General features: G+C 56.0%; 2 protein-coding genes across 3 annotated transcripts in view; one reads left to right on the plus strand and one right to left on the minus strand.

Moving 5' to 3' along the window:
• ELAC2 (elaC ribonuclease Z 2) overlaps window positions 1-14,309 on the plus strand; it is a 27,507-nt gene extending 13,198 nt beyond the window's left edge. Inside the window, exons 9-24 of one of the 2 annotated variants that reach the window (XM_060135667.1) lie at window positions 5,004-5,062; window positions 5,151-5,223; window positions 5,802-5,914; window positions 6,116-6,211; window positions 6,982-7,120; window positions 7,196-7,281; window positions 8,459-8,577; window positions 9,557-9,653; window positions 10,722-10,860; window positions 11,085-11,123; window positions 11,306-11,415; window positions 11,724-11,823; window positions 11,936-12,056; window positions 12,200-12,278; window positions 12,761-12,905; window positions 13,275-14,309. In XM_060135667.1, coding sequence (XP_059991650.1) covers window positions 5,004-5,062; window positions 5,151-5,223; window positions 5,802-5,914; window positions 6,116-6,211; window positions 6,982-7,120; window positions 7,196-7,281; window positions 8,459-8,577; window positions 9,557-9,653; window positions 10,722-10,860; window positions 11,085-11,123; window positions 11,306-11,415; window positions 11,724-11,823; window positions 11,936-12,056; window positions 12,200-12,278; window positions 12,761-12,905; window positions 13,275-13,493 — 1,734 coding nt within the window. In that variant the 3' untranslated portion in view covers window positions 13,494-14,309. Of the gene's footprint in view, window positions 1-5,003; window positions 5,063-5,150; window positions 5,224-5,801; window positions 5,915-6,115; window positions 6,212-6,981; window positions 7,282-8,458; window positions 8,578-9,556; window positions 9,654-10,721; window positions 10,861-11,084; window positions 11,124-11,305; window positions 11,416-11,723; window positions 11,824-11,935; window positions 12,057-12,199; window positions 12,279-12,760; window positions 12,906-13,274 lie in introns of both variants that reach the window. The other variant, XM_060135666.1, reaches the window with a different exon arrangement.
• The window catches only part of ARHGAP44 (Rho GTPase activating protein 44), a 142,386-nt gene continuing 139,856 nt past the window's right edge, over window positions 14,278-16,807 (minus strand). Inside the window, exon 20 of the mRNA XM_060135668.1 lies at window positions 14,278-15,668. Within this exon, the coding sequence (XP_059991651.1) occupies window positions 15,532-15,668 (137 nt within the window). The 3' untranslated portion in view covers window positions 14,278-15,531. The remainder of the gene's footprint in view (window positions 15,669-16,807) is intronic.

A 16,807-nucleotide genomic window follows, 5' to 3' on the forward strand; every position in this document is an offset into this window, starting at 1 on the left:
CCCATCAGTTGTCTATTTTATACATAGCATCAATAATATATATGTGTCGATCCCATTCTCCCAATTCCTCCCCACCCCACCCGCTTCCCCCTTGATATCCATACATTTGTTCTCTACGTCTGTGTCTCTATTTCGGCTTTGCAAATAAGATAACTTAGACATATTTTCTAGATTCCACATATATGCGTTATTATATGACATTTGCTTTTCTCTTTCTGCCTTATTTCACTGCGTATGACACTCTGTAGGTCCATCCACGTCCCTACAAATTACCCAATTTCGTTCCTTTTTATTGCTGAGTAATATTCCATTGTATATACGTACCACATCTTCTTTATCCATTCCTCTCTTGATGGACATTTAGGTTGCTTCCATGTCTTTGGTACTGTAAATAGAGCTGCTATGAGCATTGGGGTGCATGTATTTTTTTGAATTATGGTTTTCTCTGGGTATATGCCCAGTAATGGGTAGTTCTATTTTTAGTTTTTTAAGGAAACTCCGTGCTGTTTTCCACAGTGGCTGAATCAATTTGCGTTCCCACCAGTAGTGTATCGGAGGTTCCCTTTTCTCCACACACTCTCCAGCATTTATTGTTTGTAGGTTTTTTGATTACGGCCATTCTGACCAGTGTGAGGTGATACCTCATTGTAGTTTTGACTTGCATTATTCTGATAATTAGTGATGTTGAGCATCTTTTCACGTGCTCGTTGGCCATTTGTCTTTTTTGGAGAAATGTCTATTTAGGTCTTCTGCCCATTTTTTGATTGGGTTGTTTGTTTTTTTGATATTGAGCTGCTTGTATATTTTGGAGATTAATCCTTTGTCAGTTACTTTGTCTGCAAATATTTTCTCCCATTCTGAGGGTTGTCTTTTCGTCTCGTTTATGGTTTCCTTTGCTGTGCAAAAGCTTTTAAATTTCATTAGGTTCCATTTGTTTATTTTTGTTTTAATTTTCATTACTCTAGGGGATGGGTCGAAAAAGATGTTGTGATATATGTCAAAGAGCGTTCTGTCTGCGTTTTCCTCTAAGAGTTTTATAGTGTCTGGCCTTACATTTAGGTCTTTAATCCATTTTGAGTTTATTTTTGTGTATGGTGTTAGGGAGTGTTCCAATTTCATTCTTTTATATGTAGCTGTCCAGTTTTCCCAGCACCACTTACTGAAGAGGCTGTCTTTTCTCCATTGTATGTATATTTTTTTAAGTTTTAAAAATTTATTTTATTTATGTTTGGCTGCATTGGGTCTTCATTCCTGCGCCCAGTCTTTTCTCTAGTTGCGGCGAGCGGGGGCTACTCCTTGTCGTGGTGTGCGGGCTTCTCATTGCGGCGGCTTCTCTTGCTGCGGAGCACGGGCTCTAGGCACGCAGGCTTCAGTAGTTGTGGCTCGCGGGCTCCAGAGCCACAGGCTCAGTAGTTGTGGCGCACAGGCTTAGTTGCTCCGCGGCATGTGGGATCTTCCTGGACCCGGGCTCAAATCTGTGTCCCCTGCATTGCCAGGCGGATTCTTAACCACTGCGCCACCAGGGAAGCCCTCTCAATTGTATGTTTTTGCCTGATTTGTCATAGATTAGGTGACCATATATGCGTGGGTTTATCTCTGGGCTTTCTATCCTGTTCCATTGATATATATATATATATATATATTTGTTTTTGTGCCAGTACCATACTGTCTTGATTACTGTAGCTTTGTAGTATAGTCTGAAGTCCCAGAGCCTGATTCCTCCAGTTCTGTTTTTCTTTCTCAAGATTGCTTTGGCTATTGGCGGTCTTTTGTGTTTCTATACAAATTGTAAAAGTTTTTCTTCTAATTCTGTGAAAAATGCCATTGGTAGTTTGATAGGGATTGCATTGAATCTGTAGATCGCTTTGGGTAGTATAGTCATTTCACAATATTGATTCTTCCAATCCAAGTACATGGTATATCTCTATAAGATGTTTGTGTCATCTTTGATTTCTTTCATCAGTATCTTAAAGTTTTCTGCATACAGGTCTTTTGCCTCCTTAGGTAGGTTTATTCCTAAGTATTTTATTCTTTTTGTTGCAGTAAGTGGGATATTGTTTCCTTAATTTCTCTTTCTGGTCTTTTGTTGTTAGTGTATGGGACTGCAAGAGATTTCTGTGTATTAATTTGTATCCTGCAACTTTACTAAATTGATTGATTAGCTCTAGTAGTTTGCTGGTGGCATCTTTAGGATTTTCTATGTATAGTATCATGTCACCTGCAAACAGTGACAGTTTTACTTCTTCTTTGCCAGTTTGGATTCCTTTTATTTCTTTTTTTTCTCTGAATGACGTGGCTAGGACTTGCAAAGCTATGTTGAATAATAATGACGAGAGTGGGCACCCTTGTCTTGTTCCTGATTTTAGAGGAAATCATTTCAGTTTTTTCACCATTGAGAATAATGTTTGCTGTGGGTTTGTCACATATGGCCTTTATTATGTTGAGGTAGGTTCCCTCTCTGCCCACCTTTTGGAGAGTTTTTATTATAAATGGGTGTTGAATTTTGTTGAAAGTTTTTTCTGCATCTATTGAGATGATCATATGGTTTTTATTCTTCAGTTTGTTAATATGGTGTATCACATTGATTGATTTGCATGTATTGAAGAATCCTTGCATCCCTGGGATAAATCCCACTTGATCGTGGTGTATGATCTTTTTTGTGTGTTGTTGGGATTCAGTTTGCTAATATTTTGTTGAGAATTTTTGCATCTATATTCATCAAAGATACTGGCCTGTAATTTTCTTTTTTGGTGTTGTCTTTGTCTGGTTTTGGTATCGGGTGATGGTGGCTTCATACAATGTCTGGGAGTGTTCCCTCTTCGATTTTTTGGAAGAGTTTGAGAAGGATCAAAAGACTACTTTTTCATAAAAAGCTTCATTTCCCTTCAAATGAATCAGGCCTTTATTTAGGCTCCTTCAACTCTGTTTCATATCATCTTACTGTAGTCGTTAAGCTTCTGACATTGGACTAATTTTTTTCTCTCTCTCATTTTATTACAACAAAGTTTAACAGTCCAGAAAAGTCACATGACCTTGGTGGGTCGACCCTGGACTGATTTTAATACTGGCTAGCATTCACAGAGGCCTAGATTGGTGAACTGAAGTTGGTCAAATTCTATGAAAATGTGACTACAATCACGTGTTTTTCAGATCTGGCTAATTGCCTACTTTCAGTAGGACTTTGCATTAAAATTTTAGTTTACTAGAACCTGCAGCAAACAGTTGTCTAATCTCCGGTAAGACTACGTTGCTTTCTCGTGAGCGTTTGATTTTTTTTTTTTTTAAAGCAATATATTTGATTTAAAGTCGACTTGGTAAAGTTGATTTTAAAATACATTTGTAATTTTCATCCATTTGTAAAAAATTTTAACACCAGCAAGTGAACACAGTTATGAAAGGTTAGTAGTAACATTAGTTGTTAGTTGTAAGATTGTTGCCAGTATAACTTCTATCAACTTACTTACATAGTAAAAAGTAATATCTATATCTATAAAAATAGTTTATATCTATTTTACTTAGATATAAAAAGTACTTAACTTTTGTAAAAGTTAAGTACTGTTGCCCATAGGCTTGTTACTTCTGTGTGTCTGAATTTTTAGGCAGCAGAATAATTTTCTAGAGCAGTTTAACATGGTAATCTTTTGAGTGGCATCACATCAGTCCTTCCTGAACAGATCACGTCGAGCATGGTGTGTCCTGTGAGATCAGGGCGCTGTCTGGGGGCGGCTGTCCTGGGAGCCGCGTCGCTGCGGGCTGCGTCCTGGCCTCTGGCTCCTCCCACCTGGTGCACGCTGCTCCCACTGTGTCATCCTGCAGCCCCTTTGCCCTTCCCTGAAAATGGGCTGCTTCTCGGCACAGGGTTCAGAAGGCGGTGAAGCAAAGCTAGTTCAAGTTCTGGGAGGTGGGAGAAATAGGCTCTGGGTGTGAGGGTCTGAGAAGCTCTTGTCCGATCGGACCCTGGGCTTCGGGCAGCCGTCTGCTGCCCTGGGGCCTGTGAGCTGGCGTTGGGTTTTCAGACAGGAACAACTTTCTCCACGGGTTGAACTGAGCTTGTCGTGGAGGCATGGGTTTTGCCGGCCTTAGGCCTGACATTCCTGTGAAACATTAGAAACATTTTGCTTCCATCCAGTTTCATCTGGGTCTGTGGTCACCACAGTGCTGTTAATGTCGTTATCTGAAGGTGTCATCTAAGTTCTGTCATCTTTGTATTATGTGCTCACGTTAAGCTGTCATCATTCCTCTAGCATAACGTTTTCCAAGATAGAAAATCCTAGAGTCCTAATAAGGCTTTCGGATCCAAACTGGAGACTCAGCCCTAAGAGTAGTGTCCTAAATGCAGGAAGTTAAAAGGAAAAGCAAATAGCTTCTAAAGATCTAAGGAAGAAAATGAAATTCAAATATAAGTCACCCCTGAAAGACTCATTAACATTTTATGCCATTTCTGACTTTTTCCTGTTATTAGGTGTGAAATACGTGGATTTCTAAAACGTTGGGACATGAGTTTTTAACTACAGAATGATTACGAGGTTTTGTGTTAGGATTATTGGTTTCCCTTTTAACATAATAAGAGAATATTGGGAACTTTTTATTGTAACTTTGTATAAAAGCAACAGCACAGTTTTGCCAAATACGTGAAAAGTAGAGGAGAAAAAGCGTCCACACGCTCTACCCTGTCCTTGTCACTGGAATGCCGTGTCACACGGTGGTTACGCGATCATTTCTGCTAGAACGTGTTCTGGTGACACTCCTTTGGCTGTTACTTGACCTGCGCAGGATGATAAAAGCAACAGCGTTTTCTCCTCCAGGTACTTGGAGGACATGTCTTATTTGATGTGGAAATGGATTGCATTTTATTAGATGTGTAAGGAGTTAATGGGAAATAAAACACCTTGGTTTTAAATCATTCGGCTTTTAGTGCTAAACTCAAGTGATTTCAAAACGAATGATGAAAACCAAGCTTCTTCATCAGTCACTGGAATTACATGGAGATCTCTTCCTTACAGCTCCACATGAAGAAGGGAAACTTCTTAGTACTCAAAGCGAAGGAGCTGGGCCTCCCAGTGTGAGTGGCGGGGACAGCTGGGGGGCCTCGCCGGGCTCGCTGAGCTCCCAGAGCCCCGCCCTCACCGAGGCCTCGCCTCTCGTTTCAGCGGAACAGCTGCCATTGCGCCCATCATTGCTGCTGTCAAGGACGGGAAAAGCATCACATTCGAAGGAAGAGAGGTGAGGTGCCCTGTTGCTGCGGTCTCAGCAGTGACAGGCAGGGGCCGGGACGCTGGACAGAGTCACTGCCTGGGTCAGGCCCTGTAGACACCACTTCTGAGGGCACTGAACAGCTTGGATTTCAGCACGTAGCTGAGCGATAAAGTAGGGTCTCTTGTCTAGGCTTGTCGTGCGCATCAGCGCTGGCCGTGTCGGGCCGTTTCTGGAGGTTGTCTCTTTAGGATTTGGGGGTCTCCTTATAGGATGGATGCTCCCCCTTGTACTTGAGCTCAGGGTGGACCCCATAAGGGTGGAATTCAGACGCGTGGCCCAAGGGAATGATGTTGTCACGAGATGTGAGGACGTCAGGACCACACCACCTGAGAGAACTGTGCATGCCATGCCGGGCCGTCTGGCCACGCCAGGTGTGAAATGCCCTCTGCCAGCCGGCGGCCGCCTGTCTGCGCGTCAGCGGAGAGGGCGAGAAGGGCGCAGGTGGTGGTCTTATGTCGGCGCTTCTCTGGAGGGGGTGATGTGGCGTTAGCAGGTGATTCCAGGGCCTGCCCTGGGAGCACATCCTGACCTCAGTGACTTCACAGATTTTGCCTGAAGAGATCTGCACCGCCCCAGACCCCAGGGTCACTTTCGTTGTGGTAGAATGTCCAGACGAAGGATTCATTCAGCCCCTCTGTGAGAATGCCACCTTCAGGAGGTAAGGAGGGGTCTCCGGGCGGAGAGGTGAGAGCCGACACTGCTCGGGAAGGCCGGCCTGGCACTGACCTGTGCTGCTGCTGCCGAGGCCTGAGCCACCACGGCTCCGTGCGGCGCCCTCCCTGGCTGCCCGGCCCCGGGTCCACGTGTCCTGAGTTTGCACCACTTGACCCAGCAGAGCCCCCTGCTTCCTTCCTCCCAGTTTCCAAGGAAAAGCCGAAGCCCCCGTGGCCCTGGTGGTCCACATGACCCCGGAGCACGTGCTCCTGGACAGCAGATATCAGCAGTGGATGGAGAGGTAGGAGCCCCGGCGCACGCCAGCCACGGTTCCACTGCCGCCCCTGCCCCCCGCCTGAGCGCTCCCTGGGGTTTCCGCCCTCCCTGGATCCTGGGGGCGTCCCCGCTTGCCTGGGGCTGGTTTCCCGAGCTCTGAACAAATCCTGCCTCTGGACCATCCCGTGCGTGTTTCCTAAAGAAGAGTCTTGCAAGGATAAAGCCGCAGCTTCAGTTTACTGAACGTCCGCGACACGTCAGGCAGCAAACACGCATTTCCCTCTCCCGATCTTGCCCACAACCCACGTTCAGTGACCGGGAGGACGGGTCCTACTCTCCTGGTTTCGTTGGCCGAGGCCGGCGCTGGGTGGAAGGACTTGCTGGGGTTGGACATGGGCGCGTGATGACGTGTGGTGACACTGCCCTCCCCCGCCGGCCCCGGCAGTCCCTCCTCGGCGCCCGGGTCCTCTGCCCCTCGGGGTCTGAGTGCTGACGCCCGTCAGTTTTCCTCTTTCTCCCCCCATGCTCCCTGTGCGTCCAAGTCCCCAGCGCTGTGCTTGCCCCTGGCTTTCCGGGTGCTCTTCCCCCACACCCAGGGCCTCTGACTTTGTAGAGACTCCGGGCTCGGAGGAGGAGGGGCAGGGCTGCGTCTGGCCACGTAGGGTGACCTCGGTGGACAGGTCGCTCACCCTCTTGAACATTCCCAGTACCTGGCCGCCCCGCCCCCGGTGCTGCCCCGTGGGTGGGAGTCTTCCCAGAAGGACACTGTGCTGACGGTGTGCGCGTCCGTCTTAGGTTCGGGCCCGACACCCAGCACCTGGTCCTGAACGAGCACTGTGAGTCGGTCCACAACCTCCGCAGCCACAAGATCCAGACGCAGCTCGGCCTCATCCACCCCGGCATCTTCCCCCCGCTCGCCAGCCTCCGCCCCCAGGTAGTGGCTCAGCTTGGCCCGCGGCCCACCCCGCAGGCAGCTGCCCCCCGCGGACCGCGGCTCCTTCTCTTGCAGGAAGGAGGGCTTGCCCCCTGCGTGCCCCTGGTCCGCGGCCAGTGTCTCCTCAAGTACCAGCTCCGGCCCCGGCGCGAGTGGCAGAGGTGGGTGTGGTCTCAGCCGGCGGGGGGCGGGGCGCGTCAGGCTCGTTCGGGGGTGGGGGTGGGGCCCAGGGGTCATTGGCGCAGGCTGCTCACCCGCGTGGTCTCCGCGTCGGACCCGGGAAGAGCCGCAGACGACGGGTGGCAGATGGTGGCTGCGTCCCATCATCAGCTGACCCGGGGAGGCGGGGAGACGGGGGCTGACGGCCGTCCTTTCCTGAAAGTTGCCTCTGCTAACAGCCGTGTGTGCGTTGTTTTGGAAGGTGGAAAATGAGTGAGCGTAGGGGGAAGAAAGTCAGCCCTAATCCCATCACCCTGACACGGCGATGGTTAGCATTTTGTGTTTTTTATCTCTGAGTACGTGGGGACGTGTTAAAATACACGTCTGCACCGCGGGTTCAGGGCCTGGCCCGCTGCCAGTCTTTTCCCGTCATGAGAGGCTGCGTAAGGACACTGTCGCCCGTGTTCCAGAGACGGGGGTTGTTGCGTCGGAGGCATTTCCAGCTTTTTGCTGTTGTAACGAAACAAGTGCCTTATGTAAAAGTCCTTGAGGGGAACCGTGTTCCCTTAGGGTGATTGAGAGAGGGGGTTAGCGGGTCGGGGGCGGCACTGCCCGAGGCACCTGGTGAAAGGCGCTGTAGCGTTCACCCCAGCCAGTCACCTGAGAGGTGCTTACTGCCCTGCATCTGTAACTTTTAAAATCTCACCCTTGAATAACTGGAAGTGGCCTGTGCACGCCGTGGTGTCTGTGTCCGGGCAGACCCCGTTCTGGACCACTGCTGGACACCGGGCACTGTCGCGGTGAACAGTTGGGGCCCTTGAGGGGCCCCCTACCCTCCCTCAGCCCTGGGGGATGCCCGATGCTAGCGGGTGTAGTGAGCAGAGGTCAGGAGGCTGCGTAGAGTGCCCACACCGTCCCCCCCCCCCCCACCAACATGTCAGGAGTGCCAGGGCTGCCCCGTCCCGCTTTGAGCTGAGAGGTTCTGAGCAGCCGGAACTGTGAGACCCCCTGAGCTGGGAGGAGGTCTGCCGGGCAGGAGAGCGGAGCTGCCCCAGGCCCCAGTCACTTAGATTTGAAAGCACTTTCTGCAGGCGGTCCCCAGGGATTGAGCTGGCTGTGCAGGGTGGTTGCCTGGGGCCACACGCTCCCCTGATGCCCTGAGATGCCTTCTTCTTGCAGGGATGCCATCATGACCTGCGACCCTGAGGAATTCATTGCTGAGGCCCTGGAGCTGCCCAATTTCCAGGAGAGCGTGCAGGAGTACAGGAAGACTGTGCAGGACGGCCCGGCCCCGGCGGGTGAGCCAGACCGGGACCAGCCCCAGTGTCTCCTGGCCCGTCCTCCTGCAGCTGTTCACACAGCACTGAGTGGAGGGTCACCGTGGACCCGTCGAGCCCCGTGTACCTGCTGAAGCCACTGCTTCTCTGGCCTCCACTTAAGACCACCAGTGCCGGCCCCCGCCCGGACCGGTTAGGTTGGAGGCTAGGTGACAGTGCCCAGGCTCTCCTGGCGAGGCCCACGCTGAGCTGAGTGCGGCGGGTCTGGGGCCTCCTGTGAGGCCCTGGGCAGAGCTGGCAGTCTAGTCCTGGTGTTGCCGGGAAGGATCCGCGGAAGGTCCTGGCCATGGCACTCACCTTGCTGGGCTCTCACCGCCCTGACAGGAAGAGCAGTCTAGGGAACTCCAGGACCTCTTTCTAGTACTTGGTTTTCCCAGCGTTGTGTTCAGCTCACGAATAAGGCGGAGAAGCAAGGCTGGGCCAGAGGGCGGGTTCAGGTTTAACCCAGCTGGCACCAGCCCCGTGTTTTAGATGCCCTCCTGGCTGCACATGCCGTGGGCTTGAGATGGGTTTCTGGTTTGCACGTTAAAGGTCCATTTAGATTACATTCGTAAACGTGCACCCGGGGCCTGTCAGGCCGAGCGGGGGTCCATCTTCAGAATCTAGGCGGCTCTGCCTCTTCTCTGGGGAGCTGGCCCCCCTCGGAGCCACTGCAAAGTGCAGCAGGGCCTGTGCTGGGGGTCCCCAGCCCCGGGAGATAAATGCTGACTTGTAGCATGAAAAGGTAGCCTTTGCTATTTAACACTTAGAGCAACTCTGCTGAAGAAAGGCCCGTGGAATTCCTTCATTCTCCTTCCCAGGCAGCACCGGGGCCCCTCGCCCCAGGCCCGTGTGTAAGGAGGTCAGACCACCAGCCCCTCCTGGGGAGCTGGACTTAACTCCAGTGCCGGCTCACTTCTGACCCGAAGAAGTGAACAACTTGACGTGTGTCTTTCCACAGAGAAGAGAAGCCGGTATCCAGAAGTGGTCTTCCTCGGAACGGGGTCCGCGATCCCCATGAAGATCCGGAACGTCAGCTCCACTCTCATCAACATCAGGTATTCATCCTGCACAGGAGGAGTCCGTCAGCGGGGAGCCCGGGGCTTTCTCAGCAGACCCTGCTCCACCCGCCAGGCTAACCTTGAGGTGCAGCCTGTATGTCCCTGGAGGCCCGTCTTGGCTGGGGGCCCAGCGCGGGTGGGGGGCAGGCGGTTTTCGGCCTCCGTAGCTAGCTGGACTGGAGGGAGTCACCCAAGTTGGTCGCCCGTTACGTCTTCGGATGCAAACCACTGACGTGTATCGTGTATGCCGTCGCCCTGCTGAGGGGCCGTCTCGCTAAGTTTCCACGTCCCTCCTGTGAACCAGTGACTGGCCACCTCCTGCACCCCCATCATCGGTGCACCTGCCCCAGGCTGCTCACGGCTGGCGGTGGGGCAGACCCAGGCCAGGACTCACGTCCGCCTCTGTCTCACAGGGCCCCTCACTGGTGCCGCTGGGGTGCGGAGTGGCTTCGGGGCTCCTGGGTTTGCCTGGTGGTGTTGGTCCGCAGGGGGGCGGACCAGGGCCGTCTGCGGGAAGCCAGTCTCGTTTTTAAGTTTTGCTTTGTCACCCGGGTGCTGGTGGTGGATGGCTAACAGCCAAAGAACGCGTTAAGCGTACTTGGCAGTTGTCAGGGGCACCCCGACAGCAGAAGCGCACGGGTCTGGGACGTGTTTCTCTTGTGACGGAGGAGCTGGCGGGAAGCAGCCCCGGCCTTTCCCGGAGGGCGTTGGTGCAGCCGCTGTCTCCGGGCCGCGCCAGCTAAAGCAGAGCCTCGGGGTCTCCTGGCGGCCACAGCGGCTGTCGCCACGTTCCTTCTAAGTAGAGTCTTGTGGATTTCATGTCCTCACCCTCTCCTTCTGCAGAGACTCTCTTGGGTGCCCAGCATCTGTGTAGCTCTAGGTACGCTCCGTGCACTTCACGTCACGACAGTATTTCGTGTCACGAGGATGGACGTGTGAGACCACCATCCTCTTGACAGCAGCTCCCGCGGGAGGAACTGAGCGGTCCCGGGAGACGGGCACCCAGCCTTGTCCTGCCCTCCTCCCTGAGGGCAAACCATCTCCTCCCACCATCTCCTCCCATAGCTCCGACGTGTCCCTGCTGCTGGACTGCGGGGAGGGCACCTTCGGGCAGCTGTGCCGCCACTACGGGGACGAAGTAGACCAGCTCCTGGGCACCCTCGCCGCCGTGTTCGTGTCCCACCTGCACGCGGACCACCACACGGTGAGCGGGCCGCCTCCCTCTTTCTGGCCGCGCACCTCCTCCCGGGCCTGGGCTTGTCCGCAAGCCCGGCGCCACGTGCGTCTCACCTCGCCACGCGGCTGCTCGGAGCTGCCCTCGCCCGGAGGCGGGCGGCTGGGTCTGTTAGAGGGCCGGGCACCCAGGGCCCCAACGCGGGAAGGAGGTCGGGTGTGGACCTGGCTGATGTGTCCCCTCCTTTTTCCCAGGGCTTGTTGAACATCCTGCTGCAGAGGGAGCGGGCTCTGGTGAGTTGTGCAGGACTGGACTGCCCTTCTGCCTTTCTTTGGAATGAGCGCATGCGCACAGACACGCACACGCACACGCACACAGACATGCACGCGCGCGCACAGCCATACCTCGGGCCGCAGCACGCCGTTTTCCCTGCAACGCGCGCCGTGCACTCGGCGCTCTGATCTCCCCGGTCCAGGTGTCGCTGGGGAAGCCGTGCCACCCGCTGCTCGTAGTGGCCCCCACGCAGCTGCGGGCCTGGCTCCAGCAGTACCACACCCAGTGCCAGCCGCTGCTGCACCACGTCAGGTGAGCGCCCGGCCCGGGCCCTGGACGGTGCGCGTGCGAGGCGGGCTCAGACCGCAGGGAGACGGGGAGGCGGTTCCCACCTCTAAACGTTCCTCTGCTTCGACGTGTTTCTCCTCGGCCCTCCTCACTTCTGTTCCCGATCCTAGATCTTTGCCAACACTTCCCCCAGACACAGTTCCGGGGCCGAGTGCCCTTGCTCCCTGCCTCAATGACGGAATTAAATTTTCTTTATCATAGCGATTTGGGGGTCCTCTCCAGTCAGTGACTTGAACTTAAGATTAAACGTTTGTTTTTTAATCTTCTCACAGTATTATTCCTGCCAAATGCCTTCAGAAGGGAGCTGAGGTCTCCAACCCCAAAGTGGAAAGGTTGATTAGTTTGCTGCTGGAAACCTGTGGCTTGGAGGAGGTTAGGGGAGGGCCCAGGCATGGGAGGGCGGGTTGGGGGACAGGGGCGTGTGACGTGGGGAGGAGGGGGCGAGGCGGTAGCTGGGCCACGAGCCCATCACCCGCTTCCTCAGTTTCAGACCTGCCTGGTCCGGCACTGCAAGCACGCCTTCGGCTGCGCGCTGGTCCACACGTCCGGCTGGAAGGTGGTCTATTCGGGGGACACCATGCCCTGTGAGGCTCTGGTCCAGATGGGTGAGCAGGGGCAGCCACCTCTGGTCCCCCCGACGATTCTGGCTGTCGTCCTGACTCGCAGCCTCCTCCCAGGGCCCAGGGACAAGTGCTGTGGGCACCCCAGGCCGGGCGGTATTCTCAGAGGGCCTGTGCTTACGCTCTAGGGAAGGACGCCACCCTCCTGATCCACGAGGCCACCTTGGAAGATGGCCTGGAAGAGGAAGCCGTGGAAAAGACACACAGGTAGCGGAGCCCCCTGAGCCTGCGTCAGCCGGTCCCCGCTCCTCCCCGCTGATGCTGGGCTGGTCTGCTTCCCTCCGGGGGCCCTGGGGGCTTCTGACCCCAGGCAGTTGTCTCCCGAGCCTCTGTCTTTATTTCTGCAGCGCCCTCCAGGCAAGGTTCTGGGGGAGGCGCGGCTCGGGAAAGAACTGGAAATAACGGCTTGGGAAAGAACTGGAAATAACGCTGAATAAGTGGGAGGCTGGGGGCGGATCTTGTGCTATTTAAGGGAAGAGCGTGTTGCCCGAAGTCGGCAGCCCCTGCTTTTCTCAGAGGTGCTCACTGGTGGGAGGTCTGAGAGCACAGAGCCTGGGCTCCCCTGGGGGCAGTGGGAAGACCGGCTCGGCAGCAGGGAGCCCCGCCCCCGGGTGCCCGACCGGCAGTCTGGGCTGGAGGGGGTCTGCGTGACTTGCTCCCTCCAGCCTCATGTTGCCCCATCTCTGCAGCACCACATCCCAGGCCATCGGCGTGGGGATGCGGATGAACGCAGGGTTCATCGTGTTGAACCACTTCAGCCAGCGCTATGCCAAGATCCCGCTCTTCAGCCCCGACTTCAACGAGAAAGTCGGCATCGCCTTCGACCACATGAAGGTGCGGGACCGCTGGGGCGGGGCAGGTGGGGGGAGCGGGGCTGAGACGCCCTACATCCACGCGCAGGTGGCCAGGCTTGGGCCACTGCCCAGCACGACTGGCACGGGGCCTTCTGGACACGGTCCATTGAGAGCCTCTAGGCCCAGTCGGTGCCCAGAGTGACATCATCTGAGCTTCTGCACAAGCCTGGGAGGCAGTGTCCTCCTCCTGTGTGGTCAGGCTGGGCGTGTCCCCACCACTGGGCATGGGGGTGCCCGGGTTCTGCCCGGCTGGGCCTGACACGATGGCTGCATCTGCCGACGGGGGTGTGGCCGGTGCCTGGGAGCCGTGATGGCCTCACCCCAGCCTCTGCTTTGTCTCGCTTCGTAGGTCAGCTTGGGGGACCTCCCAACAGTGCCCAAGCTGATGACGCCGCTGAAGGCCCTGTTCGCCGGGGACCTGGAGGAGATGGCGGAGCGGCGGGAGCGGAGGGAGCTGCGGCAGGTGCGGGCGGCCCTGCTCGCTGGTGGGGACGCGGAGCCCCTGAGGAAACGGGCCCCTGACGAGCAGCCCCCGAGCCCGCAGAGCAAGAAGGTCAGGGCCCAGTAGCGACGCGGCGCTGCGGAGCTGGAGGAGAGGAGGCCGTCGTCGACTCCGTGCACGCTGCGTCTTCGGTCTGTCACGTGCAGTCAGGGCGCACCCCCCGCTGCGGCCCAGCCGTTCCCTCTACCCGGAGGCAGCCGGGCCTCAGAAGCGCGGGGCTGTGGATGCAAAGCCTCCAGGAAAAGCGTCTCCAAGGACGGAACACAGTGAAGGTCGCGTTTGGAACCCGAGTGCTTTGTCCCTGTGCCACCACTGGGGACCCAGGTGCCTGGAGACAGTTTGATCGTGGCGAGGCCCTTTGGGACCTGCCCCCAGGGAGACACCACACCTCAGCAGCCTGGTTTTTTGGCAGAAGTCAAGTTGTGCAGACTCACAGCCGTGGTGGGCCGGGCCCGGCCGTGCAGGGGCTCCGGGGAAACGCAAGCCTTCCCATTGTTCCGGCGAAAGAGGAGGCCGCTTCCTTGCTTGCCCCTGACGAGAAGCACTCACCGCCCTACAGAGTGCGGAGAAATACCGCACGGGGTGGCTCCAGTGCCCTCCTTTTTGGGGATGAACAACACTGCGGCTGGTGCGTGCTTGCTTGAAAAGTGAGAGAAGTTTTAAAAGAAAGATGCCTCTAGCATTTGCATATTCTTCCCTCCCGCGAGACTAGAGAAGGAGCTTGAAAGTTTCAGGTGCTGGGAGACGCAGACTAAGGACTTGCTGTGACCTCGGGGTCCCTCCCGAGGCAGCGCCTGGCATCAACTCCCGTGGCCCCTTGAGCTTGTTGTTAAAACAAGATAGGCCACACTCAGGGATAATAAATCTATTTTAATACCATTACCATTGACGACTGTTTGTACATGTATTTAAAGGTAACTCACTCTCAACCCCCCCGGGCCTCATTACAAATCGGGTACTGAACTGCCCTGCCAGCAAGCGAGCAAAGCCGTTAACGTCGGAAGTTGGCAAATCCCACTGTCGGAGGAGGGTTAGTTTACACTTTCTGTTGGGAAAAATAAGCATTTAAGTTTCTCATTGTACACCTGTACATGGATTTGGGGTGAATGGCTCAAATTAAACAAATATAGATTTCATATATACAAATATTATATCCTGTATAGGCCTGTCTATTGTAAAAGGATAAAACTGTAAGGTTGGGCTTCGCATGCATGACCCGAATCTATTTCTCACTCCCTTCATCCCAGCTGTGACCAGGCTCCCCGGGTCTCCTCCCCGAGGGCGGGGGGGGGGGGGCCTTCGTGGGGAGGGTGAGCAAAGCTCTCCACGCCGCAGGGCCGAGGGCACAGGCCTGGGGTCTCTGCGGGCTGGTTTCCCCTTCCTGTCTGACCTTCGGGTAACAGGGTTATTGCTATTCACCTGGGACCTCCAGAAAGAGGCGACCCCACATCTTCGTGCCCTGGATGCCCCGATGCTCCTGGGCGGCTGCACTTAGCTACACCTAGTGTTGGGGGGGGAAGGGGGGCGGCCTGGGGAGCTACCTTAGGACCCTCTTTAAATTCAGAAATAGAAAACCATAAGATAGGAAAGGGAGCTTCAGTCCACGGCGTGGAGAAGTAAAACTGTCAGATGTCGTTTTTAGCCATTACCTGTAGAGCCCACAGATGAAGGTTCGCCCTCCCCTGCGAAGCAGCAGGCCGGTCAGGGCCCCGGGCTTCTCGGCTCCTGTAAGCAAGCCCCCCACCCCGTCCCCGCTCTGTACCATCAGGCTGGTCGCGCAGGACTCGCTGTGGCCGTCAGCTCAGGCGACAGGCAGCCAGGGTGGACCGGCCGCTGGGCCCTCCACGCCCCACCCCGCGGAGGACGTTTCTGAGACACAGGCCCTTGGGTGGACGGGGCTGTCACTTGGCGTGGAGGCTGAAAGGGGGTCAAAATAGGCACAAAGTCGAAAGGCAAAGATCAAACAAAAGGCCAGAGTCCCCACCCGGAGGGAACGCACAAAATCCACGCGGCCGACACCTGCCACACGGGTGTCCGCCACGCTCCAGCCTCGCGGCGGCCGTGACGGCACGGAGCCGCGGGAACACGCGTGTGGCGGCGCCACTCAGAGGGCCGTGCTCTCGGACTCCGCCGGGTCCCTCTTCTCAGCCACTGAGCGCCGCCGCACGAGCTCCCGGGGACCGAGGCGCAGCGCCGAGCCCAGCTCCGCGTGGATGGAGGGGACGTCCAAGTGGACCAGATCTGGAAGGCGGCAGAGAGAGGCACTGAGGGGGCTGCCCGCGCCCGAGGAGCGGGCAGGGCTTCGGTCACGGAAGGGCCAGCGCGTCTGGGGGCCGCCGCGGCACCCACCACATCGCAGGGGTAGGGCAGGGCCGGCCTGCTTTGCCTGTGGACCCAGACGTGCAGATCCTGTCCATGGGCCAGCTTGCCAAGCCGGGCCGCGTGACACTTACACCCGTAAAAGAAGAATGCTCCTGGCCGGGTCCCAGTGACACCTTCTGGGGAATTTCAGGGCTGCCTTTAGTTCCCTAAAGTCTGTGGGGCTAGGGTTACAGGCTGGGGAGACAGCCTTCCCCCAGGTGTGTGAATGAGTGGGGGGGGACCTCGCTCAAGACCACGAATGGTACCCTTGGGGTGGCTGGTGGAGGCAGGGTGGGGTCCCCCCTCAAGACCCCAGAAGTAAGGGGAGCAAACTGCTCCCTGACTGTGGGCACCCCGCCACCCTGGCACTAGGGAAACCACTCACCTCCAGTTATACCCCTACTGGGGGCACCTAAGGGTCCCTTCCTGGGAGATGCTCAGGAGAAAGGTCCCTGAGGCAACAGGCTCGGCGTCTGTCCAGACCTCGGCTGGCAGCTCAGTGCAGGCAAGGCCACGGGGCTGCGGGGCCTGGAGGGGCGGCTGCCCCCAGGCGGGCACCGGACAGCCGCTCCCTGAGTCCTTGGGGGCCGCAGGGGGCTCAGGGGACCCTGGCATCCTTTGCTCAGGCCTGTTCCTCCCTCCCAGGCCTGCTCAGCCTCCGGCCTCCACACAGCCTCGCTGTCCCTGGGCAGCGCGCTGTCCCGACCGAGGACACGCAGCTGGACGGGGAGCAGCCCTGGGCCACACGGGGTGGGGCACCCCGGTTTCTGCAAAGCGAACATGCCGCCCAAGGAGGACCACCGCAAGCGGACAGACATTCAGACACTGTCCTCAAAGACACACAAACATGGACGCTCTGGGACAAAGGTCCTTCTCTCTCCACCCAGCCCCCAAACGGTACCCCCGCCTGACCGAGCAGAGCCTGGGGGTCTGCCGGTGCCTCACCACCGGCCTGGAAGGGCAGCACAAGCCCCGGGGCTCGGATTCTGGATTCAAAGTTCAGTCCCTGTCGCCAGGGG

The sequence above is a fragment of the Lagenorhynchus albirostris genome, chromosome 20 (assembly GCF_949774975.1).
Source record: "Lagenorhynchus albirostris chromosome 20, mLagAlb1.1, whole genome shotgun sequence".
Taxonomy (NCBI): Eukaryota; Metazoa; Chordata; class Mammalia; order Artiodactyla; family Delphinidae; genus Lagenorhynchus; species Lagenorhynchus albirostris.